The sequence below is a fragment of the Pipistrellus kuhlii genome, unplaced genomic scaffold (genome assembly GCF_014108245.1).
Source record: "Pipistrellus kuhlii isolate mPipKuh1 unplaced genomic scaffold, mPipKuh1.p scaffold_m20_p_3, whole genome shotgun sequence".
Lineage (NCBI taxonomy): Eukaryota > Metazoa > Chordata > Mammalia > Chiroptera > Vespertilionidae > Pipistrellus > Pipistrellus kuhlii.
In genome coordinates, this window is record NW_023425529.1 from 16938541 (window position 1) to 16957863 (window position 19323).

At 41.9% G+C, this 19323-nt stretch overlaps 1 protein-coding gene across 2 annotated transcripts in view; it reads left to right on the top strand.

The window, feature by feature from the left end:
* Nucleotides 1-11860, top strand: part of SLC2A3 (solute carrier family 2 member 3) — a 74796-nt gene extending 62936 nt beyond the window's left edge. For both annotated transcript variants that reach the window (XM_045587719.1, XM_036457263.2), the window contains 9 exons: nt 1578-1670; nt 2210-2370; nt 3637-3877; nt 4658-4820; nt 5118-5305; nt 5740-5844; nt 6664-6765; nt 7223-7426; nt 9469-11860. In XM_045587719.1, the coding sequence (XP_045443675.1) occupies nt 1578-1670; nt 2210-2370; nt 3637-3877; nt 4658-4820; nt 5118-5305; nt 5740-5844; nt 6664-6765; nt 7223-7426; nt 9469-9675 (1464 nt within the window). In that variant the 3' untranslated portion in view covers nt 9676-11860. The remainder of the gene's footprint in view (nt 1-1577; nt 1671-2209; nt 2371-3636; nt 3878-4657; nt 4821-5117; nt 5306-5739; nt 5845-6663; nt 6766-7222; nt 7427-9468) is intronic.
* Nucleotides 11861-19323: the final 7463 nt, after the last annotated feature.

Genomic DNA, 19323 nt, shown 5'->3' on the forward strand with positions numbered 1-19323 from the left:
AGAGAATTTTCATTGTTCTTCCTAGTGTGGTTATGACTGTAAGCACACGATACAGTTATATATTATTGTGTATTATGTATGCAGTATATTTAGGGAGAAAGGAATTTTCATTAAGGTAAACATTGAAAATAAAGGAAGATAAGATGAAAAATGTGAAGAAGAAAAGGCACTCAATGATAGTATGATGGGGGGGGGGGGGGGATTTTAACTAAGGGGAAAAGAATTCATCAGAAAGAGCTATGCAGTGGCAGGGGGCCCAGGAATCCTTATACCTAGTTGCCTGGGAGGCAAGGTCAGTTTGGGCAACTGAAATTCTCAGCCTGCTATTCTTGTCAGACTGGAGAGGAGTTTTGAAGAAATGGTTGGGGGATGTAGAGGATGGACTCAGGCATAGATATTGAGCTACTTTGAGGTGGAAATTTAAGATAACAGCCAAAACCGGTTTGGCTCAGTGGATAGAGCGTTGGCTTGGGGACTGAAGGGTCCCGGGTTCGATTCCTGTCAAGGGCATGTACCTTGGTTGCGGGCACATCCCCAGTAGGGGGTGTGCAAGAGGCAGCTGATCTATGACTCTCTCATCGATGTTTCTAACTCTCTATCTCTCTCCCTTCCTCTCTGTACAAAATCAATAAAATATATTTTAAAAAAAAGAAAGAAATTTAAGGTAACACCCACTTGAATTATTCCTGGGAAGTTGAGAGATGACTGAGTTGATTTCTGTCCCCTTCCCCCAAGAAATGTGTCATAATATTGGGTTGAGAGTGAGCTGTGCTCTCCCCCTGCTGGGTGGGGGATGGCAGTACAGTAAACTGGCAGGATTCCAAGTGGGGCCAGGATACAATGGGTAGAGCAGATGCCATAGATTACCTGATCCGGGGAGAGATAAAGAGCAGCTCAGTGATAAAAGATATCTGCACCACCACCTCTCTGGGGCTTCTGTGGAATCTCAGTGAGACTGCACTGGATCTAGCTATTTCCAAAATAATCTGATCTTAGGGATTCTAAATGTCTTTACCCCTATCCTCCTAAATTCTTTCCATCCTCCTGGCACTGCTGTCCGCTTTTACCTGGGGCAATGTTTTAAATTCCAAACTTGGCTAATTCAGTTCCTCTTAACTTTTTACTTCCTAAATTTTCTTGCCTTCTTTCCCACGTTTACAATGCTTGTCCACATATTTCTTCACTGAAGATAAGGTCTTCAATTATAACCTGTTCTTTTGTGTTCCTAGTTGTTACCTAAATCTCATTAAGTTTTTCTTTTTAAAATATATATACATTTTCATTTATTTCAGAGAGGAAGGGAGAGGGAAAGAAAGAGATGGAAACATCAGTAATGACAGAGAATCATTCATCAGTTGCCTCCTGCACGCCCCACACTGAGGATGGAGCCCACAACCCGGGCATGTGCCCCAATTGGGAATCGAACTTGTGATCCCTGGTTCATAGGCTCACACCAGCCAGGCTTGTTCTTTTTATACCACTCCTAGAACAAGCTATTGTAATACAACTCCTTAATTCACAAGAGGCAATTATCAAGAGTTTTAAGTATTGTTTCTCCCTCCCCTACCCACCCCCAGGTCACCGCACCTCTGATCTTTGCCATCACCATTGCTGCAATAGGCTCTTTCCAGTTTGGCTACAACACTGGAGTCATCAATGCCCCGGAGGTGGTGAGTACCAGGCAACTAGAGTTAGCGTTTGTGAAAGGGAAATTACTTCTTTAAGTAGGGTTTCAAGAATTAAGAATGTCAGACAAACTTGAAATCTAGCTTAGTAGCTAAAACCAAGGAGGGAGAATACTATTAGTGAGGAAGTCTACTTGAGCCATTAAAACAAAGTTCATTTGCTCCCTATATCCTGCACGGTACCCATTCTTCCTCTCACCCTACGGCAATAAACTTCCTTTATTATCCCTTAGGGGTTAATTACAAAGAAAAAAGAAGGCTCTGAGGAGAGGAGCCTTAGGGATTCTACATGGGATATTCACTGAATATCAGTACTACTACTACTACTGGGATTTTCAGCCCAGAACAAATAAAAATTCTTTTCAGAGAAACATTAACTCCAATCTGTTACCTCTTTTCCATCCCCATCTAGTTATTGCCTTGGTTCTCTACCTATAAAGCAGCAGACCCCCCCCCCCCCCAATAGTCTCTTTTCTTATCCAACTGTAACAATCTGCCCTCCCACCAACCATTTTAATTCGCAGATCATAAAGGACTTTATCAATTACACTTTGGAAGAGCAGTTAGAAAACCTTCCCAGTGAGGTGTTGCTGACATCCCTCTGGTCCTTGTCTGTGGCTATCTTCTCCGTCGGTGGCATGATTGGATCCTTCTCCGTCGGACTCTTTGTCAACCGCTTTGGCAGGTATTGACCAGAAACTGGACAAGGAAGGGGGGCTATTGTGGGTGCACTGAGGATGTATTGAGAATTAGGATGTGGTGGTAATTACACATTTGAATGAGAGCACCTCAAATTCTGACGGAGGGAAACCTAGTCTAACTGGCACTGACTACTCTTGCTGAGGCTCTACTGTCCTGCATAGCTTCCACCCAACCATCCAAAGATGGGCCTTGGGAATGATTGGCTTTGCAGTCCATTTTACACTAATTCTGTTTTCAAATAAAGTTCATTGAAGTTTCTCGGAGTCATACTTTATTTAAAAGGTCAGTTGTTTGCTTTTCTTTAAAAATTTGGGGATTTTTGCTCTCAATTCCCAGAACAGAAAAAAAACAAGGTTTAAAATTATTAGATTTTAAAATTTATTCTTAGAAGTGTAAAAGTTTATTAATTAAAAAAAAAACATCAACAACAAAAAGGAGATTGAAAAACCTGATGAACAATAATAGCATTGTAGTAGAGTCTGCGATATGGGAGGGGAGTGGACTGACTGTTCTCGGGAAAGGGAGGGAGGAAGAGACTGAACATAAACTGTGCACCTATGGATGAGGACAATGCGGGGTGAGGAGGGGGCGGAGGGTGGGGTGGGAACCCGGTGGAGCGGGGAAGAAATGAGGAACCTTTGTAATAATATGAACAATGAAGATTGAGTTTAAAAAAAATCATTTAGATTGCTGATTAGATATTCTGGAAACATAAATGGAATGCAAGTTTGTTTTTGTTTTTAAGTATGTTTTATTGATTTCAGAGAGAGGGAGAGAAAAATGAAAACATCAATGATGAGAGAAAATCATCCATTGGCTGCCTCCTGCATGCCCCCTACTGGGGATTCAGCCCGAAACCTGGGCATGTATCCTGACCAGGAATTGAACTGTGACCTGGTTCATTTGTCAGTGCTCAACCACTGAGCCACACTGGCCTGGCCAAATTCAAGGGTGGGTTTTTTTGTGTGACTGTGTGTGTGTTTGTGTGTTTTGTTTTTTTTTTGTTTTTGTTTTTTTAGAAGAGTATAGGGCCATACTCTTTTTCTTTTTAAATATATTTTATTGATTTTTTTTTTTTTTTTACAGAGAGGAAGGGAGAGGGTTAGAGAGTTAAGAACATTGATGAGAGAGAAACATTGGCCAGCTGCCTCCATTTTTAAAGATGTTTGATCTTGGGGAATCAAATAATAAGGAAAGAAGGGGAAAGTTGGGATTGTTCTGCTAACTTGTTTTTATTTTAATTTTTCAGGCGCAATTCAATGCTTATTGTCAATCTATTGGCTATCACTGGTGGCTGCCTTATGGGATTCTGCAAAATAGCGGAGTCAGTTGCAATGCTGATCCTGGGCCGGTTGATAATTGGCCTCTTCTGCGGACTCTGCACAGGTTTTGTGCCCATGTACATCGGAGAGATATCTCCTACTGCCCTGCGGGGAGCCTTTGGCACTCTGAACCAGCTGGGCATCGTTATCGGGATTCTGGTAGCCCAGGTACGCTAGAACTTAACGAGTGTTAGTTTTAAGACTCATTCAGAGATAACATAGCCCTCGCTGGTGTGACTCCCTTGGTTGGGCATTGTCCTGTGCATCAGAAAGGTTGCTGGTTTGGTTCCTTGCCAGGTCATATGCCCGAGTTGTGGGCTCCATCCCCAGTAGGGGGTGTACAGGAGGCAGCTCTTACATCAATGTTTCTCCCTCCTAAAAATGAAATTTTTAGAGGTGGGATGAGGGCATGCGACAGGGAAGGGGAGGCTGGGGGAAGGAGATATATGTACTAATATATCTAAATGGGGAAGGGGGGAGGAGATATATGTACTAATATATGTAATACTTTAAACAAAACAAAACAAAATTTTTAATGAAAATTTTAAAAAGTTTTAATAGCCTGGCTGGAGTGGCGTAGTGGTTGAACATCGACCTATGAACCAGAAAATCATGGGTTTGATTCCTGATCAGAGTACCCGCCCAGGTTGGGAGCTCAGTTGCCCTGCAGGGGGGCATGCAGTAGGCAGCCTATTGATGATTCCTTCTCAATCTCCCTCTCCCTTCTTCTCTTAAACCAATAAAAATATTTAAAAGAGTTAAAAGGTAAAGTACTCAAAAGAATGGCACATACTTAATTATATGTAGGTTTCAGATATTACAGCTCACAGCTGAAAAAGCAGCAGGATAGTAAAAGAATGGATAATTTCCTGAATTTTTTATTTGTTTCATTTAATTTGTGGCATATTAAATATGGGATTTACAGTGTTACCTTTGTCTGGTTTCTAGATCTTTGGTCTGAAAATCATCTTGGGAACTGAAGAACTTTGGCCCGTGCTGTTGGGCTTCACCATCCTTCCGTCTTTCCTACAAATCGTAGCCCTTCCATTTTGCCCAGAAAGTCCTAGATTCTTGCTGATTAACAAAAAGGAAGAGGACAGTGCTAGAAAGGGTGAGTATCCATCACACATTTACTGTAAGAATTGTAGGGTTGTAGTTTGTTTTAGGGGGAGAATATTGCATCTATTTTTGTTACCTTCTTTCCCTACCCCTCAGAATCAAGCGAAGAGTTTCCTAATAACTACTAAGTTAGGAACTTTCAACCCCTAGAATGAGGTGAGGAGGTAAGTTAAAACAAAGATGCTGATTGATTAGCCATGTCTAGGGCTCATCATGGGTGGCTTCTCCCTAGCTGACTTATTTGGGATATCACCTTACCTTTATCCTTTCCTCTTGTTCTCTTCACCAGTCCTCCAGCGGTTGTGGGGCACCCAAGACGTGGCTCAGGACATCCAGGAGATGAAAGATGAGAGTGTTAGGATGTCACAAGAAAAGCAAGCCACTGTGCTGGAGCTCTTCAGATCACCGAGCTACCAGCAGCCCATCATGATTTCCATCATGCTCCAGCTCTCTCAGCAACTTTCTGGAATCAATGCTGTGAGTATTAACTTTTTGTGTCCAAGATATCATCTTCAATATTTCACTTAAAACACCTACCTGCATAGCCCCTCACATGTTTGACATATAGCAGCTACTCAGAAAATGTTGACTATTCAAGTTTTGATTTGGTTTTGGTTTTATTAAATTTATATTTATAGTACATGTTTTCCATGTGGAAAAATGAGAAAGTAAATAAAAATGAATTTTTATCCTTTGTCTTAGAACAGATGGTTAGTTTTTATATTCTTCTAGGCTTTTTCCTCTATATAAGGCAACACAGACTTTTTTTTTTTTTTGACCACTCATTTTTTTTATTTCCAGCCCTCTCTAACTCTGATCTATTGTATACGCTGTCATCAGTGACAATGTAGGCCATACAACCAAAGTAGTTATCTGAGCATTTATATGCCTTGGCTTTTGTTTCCTTGTAGGTGTTCTATTACTCAACAGGAATCTTCAAAGATGCTGGTGTTCGGGAGCCGATCTATGCCACCATTGGTGCCGGTGTAGTTAATACCATCTTCACTGTAGTGTCTGTAAGTTGCATAGTTTGATAATTTTTGGGAACCGGGGGTTAGTGGGGAGAGGAATTCATGCTAAGGATGTTCAAAGATAGGTTGTGAGTACTTCCACCTCCCTACCATTATTATTATTTTTTAAATATATTTTATTGATTTTACACAGAGAGGAATTGAGAGGGATAGTTAGAAATGTCGATGAGAAAGACACATCGACCAGTTGCCTCTTGCACACCCCCCACTGGGGATGTGCCCTTGACTGGAATCGAACCTGGGACCTTTCAGTCCACAGGCCGACGCTCTATCTACTGAGCCAAACCGGTTTTGGCATACCATTATTATTTTTTATTGACTTTAGAGAGAGAGAGAGAAGAGAGAAAGAGTTAGAAACATAGGTAAGAGAGAGAAACATCGATCTGCTGCCTCCTACATGTCTTCCGCAGGGGATAGAGCCCGCAACGTGGGCATGCGTCCTGATTGGGAATCACACCGGTGACTGCCTGAGGCATGGGTCATTGCCCAACCACTGAGCCACACCGGCGGGGCTCCCTACCATTATTTAAATTTTCTGTTCAATTTCTCTTCGGTGGGGTGCTGGGTGGGGGAAAATAATGAATGACAGGTATAAGTAGTCTTTACTTTTTTCAAACAAATATAGAATGGATGGAGAGGGGGGGGTTATAGAAAGGTTTATACAGGATATATTAAATTTGGAACTGGAAAAGAGGAAGTGTGACTGTAGCAAGTACTCTGCTACAGTTAAGGCAGATTCAGGTAGCTTATACAGTGTTTTCATGAAAAGGAAATCAGAGGTGTCATGCTATATTCTTCCTTTAGCTGTTTCTGGTGGAAAGGGCAGGAAGGAGGACTCTGCATATGATTGGCCTTGGAGGAATGGCTTGTTGCTCCATCCTGATGACTATTTCCATGTTACTAAAGGTGAGTGTTCTTTGAAGAAAAGGGAGGTAGGGGGAGGGAGAGGTTATGTTGACTCTCTGGGATAGCAGCGAATAGTTGAGGCTGGAGGCTGATAAAGTCCAATTTGGGAGAAGCAGCATGCCCAGAGTTTTAAGAAAAGTAGATCACCACCGATAGGTAATTAAGTTGCTATAACCCTTACATCTGTGTAACATGTAGCTTATAAAATACATTATGCAGTTTAATTCTGAAAGTAATTTTGAGGCTATTTCCTTTTACAATTGATAAAATGATCTCAGTAAAAATGATAAATGTGTGATTATATAAGCTGGGTTTCAAAAACCTCAAATTTTTATTCCCTTATACCCCAGGACAAAAAGGCTTTTCAGTGTCCATCAGTGCTCATCTCTGGGAAGCTAGATCCTGCCTTGTGGTGCTGTCTTTAATATTAACTTTCCTCTGTTCCTTCCTCACGTAGGATTCGTATAGCTGGATGAGCTTTGTGTGCATTGGGGCCATCTTGGTGTTCGTGGCCTTCTTTGAGATTGGCCCAGGCCCCATTCCCTGGTTTATTGTGGCCGAACTCTTCAGCCAGGGACCCCGCCCGTCTGCAATGGCGGTGGCTGGCTGTTCCAACTGGACCTCCAACTTTTTGGTCGGACTGCTCTTCCCTTCAGCTGCAGTAAGTAAATTAAAGCATGACTCACTTTGAAATCAACTCATGTGAGCCATTTTACAATATGAATGAAGGATTATATCTCAAGGGCTTTAAACCAGGTCTCCCTCCCCCCATTTCTTTCTTTCTTTTTTTTGTTTTTTGTTTTTTTTAATATATTTTATTGATTTTTCACAGAGAGGAAGCTAGAGAGGGATAGAGAGTTAGAAACACCAATGAGAGAGAAACATCCATCAGCTAGCTGCCTCTTGCACACCCCCTACTAGGGATGTGCCTGCAACCAAGGTATACATGACCTTGACTGGAATCAAACCCGGGACCTTTCAGTCCGCAGGCAGACGCTCTATCCACTGAGCCAAACCGGTTTCGGCTCCCTCCCCCCATTTCTAATGATATATTTAAAAAAAAGAAGGAATGAAAGCAGAAAAGACTAAAGTAGGAGCATAAAACTGGGAACTTTTAAAAGGCCATGTAATGTTCCTTATTATCCATAAATGAGTGAGATCATGTGGTGTTTTTCTTTCATTGACTGGCTTATTTCACTCAGCATAATGTTCTCCAATTATAAACTGATGAACAAAAAGATAGATACAGAGACAGTAAAATAAACAGACTGTCCAATTACAGCGGGGAGGGGAGGGAGATCTGGGGAAGATAAGAGATCAACCAAAAGACTTGTATGCATGCATATAAGCATAACCAATGGACGAAAAACTCTGGAGAGGGAGGGCATGTATGGGAGGGGGGGGGGGATTGGTAAGATATGTACACTTATAATACCTTAATTAAAAAAAAATGAGGAAAAAAAATCAGTACTGGCTTACAACACTGAGGTGCAGTAGAATGCAGGGAACTGCAAAACTGTCCTGATTTGGAAACAGGCGGGCCAAACATACCAACAGAGGATGTGATAACCTTCATTGCTGCAAATTTTATTTTATTTTTTTCATCTTTTTCTTAGGAAACTAATATTTTTCTTTTTTCCTCATTTGATTTTACCTTTTTAATTATTAAATTTTTATTTTCAGTCATATTTTTATTACTACTATTTTTTTTTAAGTGGTATTTTTGCCCTAACCTGTTTGGCTCAGTGGATAGAGCATTGGCCTGCGGACTCAAGGGTCCCAGGTTCAATTCCAGTCAAGGGCATGTACTTTGGTTATGGGCACATCCCCAGTGACGGGTATGCTGGAGGCAGCTGATTGATGTTTCTCTCTCATCGATGTTCCTCTCTATCCCTCCCCTTTCCTCTCTGTAAAAAATCAATAAACTATATGTGTATTTTTTAAAAAATAAATAAATAAATAAAAACTAAAAGGCCACATAGCCAAAACCGGTTTGGCTCAGTGGATAGAGTGTCGGCCTGTGGACTGAAGGGTCCCAGGTTCGATTCTGGTCAATGGCATGTACCTTGGTTGTGGGCACATCTCCAGTGGGGGTTGTGCAGGAGACAGCTGATTGATGTTTCTGACTCCCTTCCTCTGTAAAAAAAAAATCAATAAAATATATATTTTTTAAATAAAATAAAAGGCCACTGGTCTGAAATGATAGTAATAAGCCAAGCTTCAAAGGATTTCAAACTAATACTTAAAATCCATCATTTGAATTAGCATTTTGGCTTCATGATCTTAAAGGCTCACCAAGCATAGGATGTTAATGAAAGGAGTGGATTCTATTATAAAATGACCTGGAGCTGATTTGGATAAAGGAATCTGTAATGGGCATCTACAGTAATTTCTTATTTCTGTGCGTCTTTCATAAGCCTACTTTTTAACAGTGATAACTGAAAATCCTAAAATACTCAGTAGGTATTTGGAAGCAGCTAATTTCAAAGAACAAAAAAGGAGTGACACAAAGCTGCAGAGAAATATAGTAAGTTAGCAGTGGGGTTCATCTGTGAATCTCAGAAGAAACTTAACTGTTTTCATAAACAATGAAAGGGTTATGGCTTGAAGCCTATTGGAAATATGGATGTGAGAAAAAAGTTTGTCAGTGACCAGATTTTTATACCAACATTCCTCCTCTTTTTTTTTCTTCGCCTTTTGTAGTACTATTTAGGACCCTACGTGTTTATTATCTTCACCGGCTTCCTCGTGCTCTTCTTAGTCTTCACCTTCTTTAAAGTCCCTGAGACCCGCGGCAGGACTTTTGAGGAAATCACACGAGGCTTTGAAGGGCAGGTGCACATGGCTGGCAGAGCTGAGAAAGCCGTTGAGATGAACAGCATGCAGCCCGACAAGGACACCAACGTCTAAGCCGTGCATCCTTCCCACCTCCCTCCCAACATAAAAGTAACCTCTCCCTGAATGGGGAGAGACCTCATCAGGTTGTAACCCGGGACTGTTTCTGAATGCTGCTACTTGATTCTTTTCTCATCCCCACACTCCATGAGCAGTCAGAGGACCCCAGTGCTGGGGTTAGTTGTAGCTTCAGTGGCTTTTTAAACATTTTATTTCTTGGACATTCTCTTCTGTTTGGAAGAGACCTTCATTTCAGGAGGGGTTGGCTGCTTGGCATTTGACAACTTTGCCAGCTCTCCCTCCTTTAAGTTCTAATATTGCTCCACGAGGGCATGTAGGGGAGAAAGCGTTCCCCAACCTCAGACTCACCAGGAAACAGATAGACGTGAGAGTGTGGAGGCAGAGAGGAATTACATAAGAGCACCTTCCTCACTTCCATACAGCTCTGCTGAGCAAATTAATTTGAGTTTTATTTATTTTACCTTCTGGTTTTATTGCATAAATATTTATTTTTTTAAGTGTAATTTTACCAAATAATGAAAACATAAGGAAATTGAAGTTAGAGGGGAGGTACTTAAAGAGTTTATAGGGTGGAAGATTTGATACTGAAGAAGTTTATAGTTTAATAAGGGAAGATTTACACAGAGATGTAATGCGTTATTGGAAGGTATATGATGAGGTGTGTGAGGTTTGCAGATTGCCTCTTAACAATTTCTGTCCTTTAGATGGAAATTCTCAAGTTCAATTTCTCAGAAAAGTCATGTGCCTGTGTAAAGAAGCTACTGGTTTTCTTTGGAACGTTTTTCTTTGTTTAAGATTATATGTAGTATTACTTGAAATCTAGGATTATTACTAAGGTGGGCATTGTAGTTAATGGTGGTTGATGGGTTCTGATTTTGGATGGAGTCCAGGGAAGGGAAGATTGTTTGTAGAAATCATCTTCCTCTCATAGTGGACTCACTTTTTTTTTCTTTTTTTTTCTTTTCTTTTTTAAGTGCTCCTGCCATTTATCTGGTGGGAGAGCTACCTAAAAATTCGTTCTTGGTAAAGGTTTGGTTTTTCTGTATTTTGTTCTTTAGGAATTTTTAGATGTTTAGATTTTTTTATTATTATTATTTTGTTGTAAGCCATAGCTTTAAAAGAATTCAGAGGAGAGTGTTCATAGCTAACTTGGAATTTGTAATCTCAGCATTGGTAGAGGATTTTTCCTGAATGACTGTTACCTAGTTGAAATATGTTACTGCATTAGGGTCAGCCCATGCCTGTTTTTGTCTGTTTCCATGTCAAGTTACTCTTGTTATCATGTTGCCATAGTATTATGTCAGGTGCCCTCTGGGCACTTGAGTCTTTCCCGTAGACCACATTTGAGATGGTATGAGTAAAGGTGCAGTGTTGCCACACTTGAGAGGGTATGAATGTATGTGCGCTGTCACTTTGCTCTGGGTGGAAGCTGTTTATTGGTAACTTGTTTCCTCTGTGTTTCTCCAGCCCCCTTTTGGATGGAATGTGTTCAAGTTTATCCCTGGGTACATAAGTAGCACTGCCTCTGCTGGGTGGGATTCACATCTGTGGCTTTCTTCCTAACACAGAGAACTCCGCCTCACTCTAGACTCAGACATTGGGAGCAGGAGAGTGTGAAATGAGGACATGTGGCCTCCGAAGGGAGCTAGAAGGAAGTCTTGGTGGGGAAGGGGGCATTCTTTTCAAGGGGATGAGATATACACTAAGACTTGTAAATCTGGAAAGTTTCAAAGAGTTAGATGAGATGAAGGTATTTACACTTGCCATAGGTCACAGACACCTCCACTACCTAGTTCCCTGTATTTTTATAAATGGTGACACCCCCCCTCTTTTCCCTTTTCCATTTGTTGCTTGACCTCTGACCTCCCATCCCCTCCTTGGTGCTTATACATTTGAGGCCCTTCAGCCAAATCCTTGCCTATGACAATATTTAGTTCTTGGTTCTTACCATTCCCTCTGGTCCGTGAGCCTTCGGATAAAAATCCAGAGCTGTGCGTGGGGCTTTGTGGGGACAGGTGACTTTCCTCCAACTGCACCTCCACTTCTGGCTCCTCAAAACCATGGGTGGCAGTAAAAGTTTTCCCATTTCTCACTGACCAGATTGTGAATATTTCCAAATAGGTTTTATATTACTAATGTTACTGTGGTTCTTTGTTTTGAAATAAAAATTCTGAATGTACATGTTGGGTGTTTTTGTTTTGTTTTGTTTTTGTTCTTCCTCAACAAAATTCACTTTAAATTCTAGTGTGGCCATTCAGTACTTTAACCTTGCCAGACAGTCTTGAACATATGAAAATAGTGTCCCTTGTTTGTTATGCACATAAAATTAAAATGTCTTAGTGCATTACTTTGCATAGTAAAATTATGTCGCTTTCTTTCCTCAGTGAGAATTTTGTTTTTCCCTTTTATGTTCTTTCCTACTTCATTTCTCCTTCAGTCTTTGATCATTAAAATTCATCCTGCACTGATGTCAGGGCATCCATATGATATAAATAACACTATCCACCTTAAAACCCTCCAGTAGATTTCAGTCAACTTTAGGGAAAAAAACTTGCACCCCATAGTGGGTACAACCACTCCAATGCAAGGTCCCTGCTGCATTTCCTAGGATTAGCTCCAAATTAGATAAGAAAATGCCTCACTCACTACAGCACCATTAACACCTCCATGCCTTCACACTATGGCACTCTGTATGTTAGAATGAAAAAATTAACTGCCCCTGACTGTCTGGAAAGGGCCTCACTGAGTATACCATCCTATATAATAAAAGGCTAATATGCAAATTGACTGAATAGCAGAAAGATCAATTGCTGTGATGCACACTGACCACCATGGGGCAGACACTCAACACAGGAGCCCTGGTGTTCAGTGCACCAGAAGCCAGGCTCATGGCTGGTGAACACTGGTGGTGGCGGGAGACTTCCCACCTCCAGGGCAGACATACCCTAAGTGCTTCCACTCCTGAGAGGGCATGGGTGGGGCTGAGGGAATCCCCTGAGTGCTTGAATTTCGTGCACCTCTAGTATTCTTCATAACTGTTGTCTTCACTCCCTTTTCCCACCTTTGCTTCCTTATAGTTCATTCTTCAGGTAACCAGAGAGAGCTTTTCAGATCATGAGGGGTAAACCAAGATGGTGGAATAGGTAAACACCTGAACTTGCTGCCTAGCACAATCACTTAAGAACTACAACTAAAAGACAAAATCGACATCACCCTGAACCACAGGAAGGCTGGCTAAAGTGGAAATTCTCCAACTAGAAGGGAAGAAAAAAGCACATTGAGAATCAGAGGAGCTGCGGAAGTAAAGGCAGAGATACAGAGCCATGTGCACGGAGAGGGCTGGCAACTGAGTACCAGCTGACTTTTTCCATCTGCAGGGAGACACAGGCTCCCGACTGCTGCTCTGAACTCCAGTTCCAGGTGAGATTCTGGGGACCCAGATTCATATGGGGAAAAACTGGACTGTCTGGCATTGGGCAGAACTGGAGGGCGGCTTTCTCTCAAAAGTGCTTGCAGTGATTACCAAGCGACACTAGACCTGGGGGCCTCTTAGGGCAGGGCTGATGGAAAGCCATTGTTGTTTGCTCCACCTGAGACTCAGCCTCATCCAAGCTGTGTGCAGAGGCTTTTGCATATGGATGGCCTGGTTCTTTGAAAACTAAAATTAACAAATTGCAGCTGAGTCAGAGAGACTCAGAACATCCAAAAGAAGGCCCAAGGCTCCACAGCAGCTTGCATTGCTTCACAGCTGGGCCTCATCTGGGTACCTTCAAAACCCAAAAAAGAGGAATCTGCAGATCTCTCCATAACTCCTGCTGGGTGGCCTCAGGCAGAGGCTAAATTAGCACCTCCTTGGAGATCCAAGAGCCAGTGTACCGAGGGATCAGAGTGAGACCATCCAAATTATAACTCATCAGATCTATAAGGAACACACTCAGGGCAGACTCAGTGAGCACTGAGTGTCTTGAAACAAGCCCCACTGAAACAAGTCTTGCCTCATAAGGGTGTCTGCAGCACAGAAGTTCTCCCATTGTACACACAGCTGATCCTCACAGCCAATTGGCATGGAGGTCAATTCCTCCCAGTGATAATAAAAACAATCAAGGCTTAAGACTGTGCACACAGCTCACTAAGGGGTACACTATGAGTGCCCACCTCCGGTAACTGGGGAGGCTGAGCCATTGGGCCCTATAGGACACCTAGCACACAAAGCCACTCTATAAACTCAGGGAAGCAGAGAAAATGCAGAGGCAAAGAAACAGGTCACAAATGAAAGGAATGGAGGACAGCAAATGACTGGATTTAGAGTTCATAACCACAGTTATAAGGTTTTTCAAGAATTTTCTAGAAAAGGATGATAAATTTAGTGAGACCCTCGAGGATATGAAAAAGGACCAACTAGAAATTTAAGCATACACTGAAATAAAAAATATTATACAGAGATCTAACAGCATACAGAGGATCACAAGAATCTAGTGAAAGGTTAGAAATACAAAGAAGCAAAAAACACTCAACCGGAAAAGAAAAAATCCAAAAATATGAAGATAGTGTAAGGAGCCTCTGGGACAACCTCAAGTATATCAACATCCGAATTGTGGGGGTTCCAGAAGAAGAGAGAGAGCAAGATACTAAAAACTTATTTGGAGAAATAATGACAGAAAACTTTCCCCACTTGCTGAAAGAAATAGACTTACAAGTCCGGAAGCACACAGAACCCCAAACAAAAGGAATCCAAACAAGACCACACCAAGACACATCATAACTAAAATGCCAAGAGCAAAAGACAAAGAATCTTGAAAGCAGCAAAAGAAAAACAGTTACCTACTAGGGAGCACCCATATGACTGTCAGCTGATTTCTCAACAGAAACTATACAGGCCAGACAGGAATGGCAAGAAATATTCAGTGATGAATAGCAAGAACCTACAAGCAAGATTACCTAGCAAAGTTATCATTCAGAATTGAAGAGCAGATACAGAGCTTCACATATAAGGAAAAGCTAAAGGAGTTCATCACCAGCAAACCAGTATTATATGAAATGCTGAAAGGTATTCTTTAAGAAGAGAAAGAAGAAAAAGATAAAGATAAAAATTATGAACAACAAATACATATCTATCAATAAGTGAATCTAAAAATCAAGTGAATAAAAAATCTGATGAATAGAATAATCTGGTGAATATAATAGAATGAGGGGCATAGAAAGGGAGTGGATTTACAATCCTGAAGGGGGGGGGGGGGGGAGCGTGTGGAGGGTGTGGGAAGAGACTGGACAAAAATCGTACACCTATGGATGAGCAGGGTAAGGGCATGGGGTGGGGTGGGAACCCGGTGGAGAGAAGCTATGGGGGGGGGTGGGAGGGGAGAGGATCAACTGTAATAATCTGAACAATAAAGATTTTTAAAGTAATAATAAAAAATAAAAATCAGATCATGCCCTAGCTGTTTTGGCTCAATGGCCTATAGACCAAAGGGTCCCAGGTTCAATTCTGGTCAAGGCCACATGCTCTGGGTTTCAGGGTCTATCCCCAATAGAGGACATGAAGGAGGCAGCCAATCACTGATTCTCATCATTGATGTTTCTCTCTTCCCCTCTTCCTTCCTCTCTGAAATAAATATATATTTTTTAAAAATAAAAATTGGATCATGTCACTCCCTGCCTAAAGCCTTCCAATTACATCTTATCACACTTAAAATAGTATCCAGATTCCTTTACTGTGGCCTTTATATTGGGTGACTATATAAGTCCCAGTTTACTCCTATTACCCTGGTGTAACTTTTAGTATATTCCTTTCATGCATTCTCAAAACAACCTGACAACTGTGGTTACCTACAAGGTTTGCTATGTCAACCTCATTTCTTTTTTTTTCCCTTTTTTTTTATGTATTTATTTATTTATTTTTTTAACACATAATAATTTATTTATTTTTTATTTTTTTTTAATATATTTTATTGATTTTTTTTGCCCCCCTCCCTCCCACACATCCCCTCCCTCCCCAGAGTTTTGTGTCCATTTGGTTGTACTTATATGCATGTATAAAAGTCCTTCGGTTGATGTATTATCTCCCCCAGATCTTCCTCCCCTCCCCGCTTTAATTTGACAGTCTACTTGTTGATATACTGTCTCTATATCTATCTTTTGGTTCATCAGTTTATAATGCTCTTTATTATCCACAAATGAGTGAGGTCATGTGGTGTTTCTCTTTCATTGATTGGCTTATTTCACTCAGCATGATGTTCTCCAATTCCATCCAGGTTGCTGCAAATGATGAGAATTCCTTCTTTTTTATGGCAGCATAGTATTCCATTGTGTAGATGTACCATAGTTTTTGGATCCAATCATCTGCTGATGGGCACCTAGGCTGTTTCCAAATTCTGGCTATTGTAGATTGTGCTGCTATGAACATAGGGGTGCATATATCCTTTCTGATTGGTGTTTCTAGTTTCTTGGGATATATTCCTAGAAGTGGGATTACTGGGTCAAATGGGAGTTCCATTTTCAGTTTTTTGAGGAAACTGCACACTGTTCTCCACAGTGGTTGCACCAGTCTGCATTCCCACCAGCAGTGCACGAGGGTTCCTTTTTCTCCGCAACCTCGCCAACACTTGTCATTTGTTGATTTGTTGATGTTGGCCATTCTGACAGGTGTGAGATGGTACCGCATTGTTGTTTTGATTTGCATCTCTCAGACAATTAGTGACTTTGAGCATGTTTTCATGTGCCTTTTGGCCTTCCTTCTGTCTTCTTTTGAAAATGTTCTATTTAGGTCCATTGCCCATTTTTTAATTGGATTATTTATCTTCCTTTTATTTAGTTGTATAAGCTGTTTGTAGATGTTGGAGATTAAACCTTTATCAGTGGTATCATTTGCAAATATGTTCTCCCACACTGTGGGCTTTCTTGTTGTTTTGTTGATGGTTTCTTTTGCTGTAAAAAAGCTTTTTATTCTGATGTAGTCCCATTTGTTTATTTTCTCTTTAGCTTCCATTGCCCTCTTCTCCCTTCTGCAGAGGAGTGTCCTCTGGCTCTTTGTGTTCTAAATCTTTGTCTTGATTCTTGCGATCTTCCAGTCTGTTTTTAGGACTTTGTATAATATTTTTTATTTCAGACAATGTTTTCTTCATTTCTTGTTGATCCATTATTATTTCTAGTTGCTCCCTTTTCATATCCTAATAGGTCTCATTTATTTTATCGGCCTTTTTTAGGATATTGTTGAATAACCTTATAACTGTAGTTTTGAACTCAATGTCCAATCTTTTCTTTTCCTCCATCTTCTTCCTTTGTGTCCTTTCTCTTGTCTGCATTTTAGTTGTTTCCCTGATTTGATGGAATAGCTTTGTGTGCTAGGTATTCTGGTAGAGCCCAGTAGCACAGCCTTCCCAGTTACCTGCGGTGGACAGTCTTGGTGTAGCCCTTTGTGGGCTGTGTGTGCAGTCTTGTTGTTAAGCCTTGCTTATTGTTGGTATCACTGGGAAGCGTTGATCTCCAAGCCATTTGGCTGTGAGGATCAGCAGTGTCTCAGCTAGGAGGGTTTCCGTACTCTGCTTGATTAGGGTGGGGTCTCTGGGTGGCGCAGACAATCTTTGGTTCCCTGTCAGTCTCGCCTTAGAAAAGTCCTGTTCGTGGAGAGTTTTGGAAGATTGGTTGCAGGCGCGCGCGCACCTCTTTGGTAAAGGCACAGACAAGCTTTGGATTCCTGCAAGTCCCTCCTTAGAGAAAGCCAGCCTTTGGGAGAGCTTCTGTGCTCAGCCACAGGTAGGGCGGAGTCTCGGGTTGGTGCAGACAAACTTTGTTTTCCCTTCGGCTCCTCCCCAAGTCCCGCAGTAATGGCCTCTGGCTTCACACACCTCCAAGAGATCTCTGCCCACTGCCTGACAGTCTGGCCTCTCCCTGTCTGGGGCCGTTTATCAGAGCAATAGGCTGATTCTGTTTTCCTCTCGGACAAGAAAGCCAGTCAGCATTAGCTGTTCGCCCTCTCCGCGCCAGGAGTAAGCCAGTAGCGAACTCAGCCCGGCCCGCCCTCTCTGCGTGCAGGGAGTAAACCAGCAGCAATCTCGGTCCGGCCCTTCCTCTCCGCACTGGGATTAAGCCAGCGCCTTTTCGCGCACACAGTTCTCCGTACCTTCACAGTTCCTGAGGTTCAGCGTGCCTTCTCTCTCCTTCCCAGATGGCAGAGCCTCCTCTCAGCCAGCCTTCTGGCGCTCCAGGGCAATGCTTCCCCTGTTTTTCAGTTCTAAATTCAAATTTGTTGTAGTAGGCTGCATTCGGGTGTCTACCCTATGCCGCCATCTTGGTTTCTTTTCCTTCTTGTTTTTTCAACCTCATTTCTTGTTGCTCTCCTTGTTCACTGAAGTCTAGACCCATTGATCTTTCTAGTTCTCATGCACATCAAATTCATTATCACTTAGGTATTTAAACTTATCCCTTTTTGCTTGGAATATTCTGCCTCAAAATTTTGCATGGTTGCCGAAATCGGTTTGGCTCAGTGGATAGAGAGTCAGTCTAGGGACTCAGGGGTTCCAGGTACAATTCTGGTCAAGGGCATGTACCTTGGTTGCAGGCACATCCCCAGTAGGGGTTGTGCAGGAGGCAGCTGATCAATCTTTCTCTCTCATTGATGTTTCTAACTCTCTATCCTTCTCCCGTCCTCTCTGTAAAAAATCAATAAAAATATGCGGAAGCCAGTTTGGCTCAGTGGAAGAGCGTCGGCCTGGGGACTGAAGGGTCCCGGGTTCGATTCCGGTCAAGAGCATGTATTGATACATTGGTTGCTGGCACATCCTTAGTGGGGGGTGTGCAGGGGGCAGCTGGTCGATGTTTCTCTCTCATCGACGTTTCTATCTCTCTATCCCTCTCAATTCCTCTCTGTGTAAAATCAATAAAATTTATTTTTTAAAAATAAAAGAATTATTTAAAAAATCAATAAAAATATATTTTTAAAAAATTTTGCATGGCTGTCTATCTTGTGAGTTAGGTCCTAGTTAACACCACCTCTGTGGAATATAAGCTCCATAAAAGCAAGTACCTTATCTGCATTGTTCATGCCTAGAACACTGCCTGACATATAATTGATGTTTATTAAGTGTATCAGTCTGGCTCCTATTTGAAAAACAGAATTACACATTGATTTAAACATGGAATGTTTACTATAAAAAAATCAAGCTAACCCTTGCTGGTTTGGCCCAGTGGATAGAGTGTTGGCCTGTGGATTGAAGGGTCCCGGGTTTCGATTCCCGGCCTGGGTTGCAGCACGATCCCCAGTAGGGGGCGTGCAGGAGGCAGGAGGCAGCCAAACAACCATGGTCTCTCATCATTGATGCTTCTCCCTCTTCCTTTCCTTTCCTCTCTGAACTCAATAAAATATATTTAAAAAGAAACTGGAGCCCAGCTGGAATGGCTCAGTGGTTGAGCGCTGACCTAGGAACCGAGAGATCACGGTTTGATTCCCAGACAGGGCACATATCCAGATTGCACACTCGATCCCCAGTAGGGGGCAGCCGATCAGCAAAATGATTCTCATCACTGATGTTTCTATCTCTCTCGTCCTCTCCTTCTCTCTCTGAAACCAATAAAATATATTTAAAAAGAAACTGGAGCCACAGAGCTGCGTGATGACCTTGCACCGTCCCCTGTCGCCAAGGACCA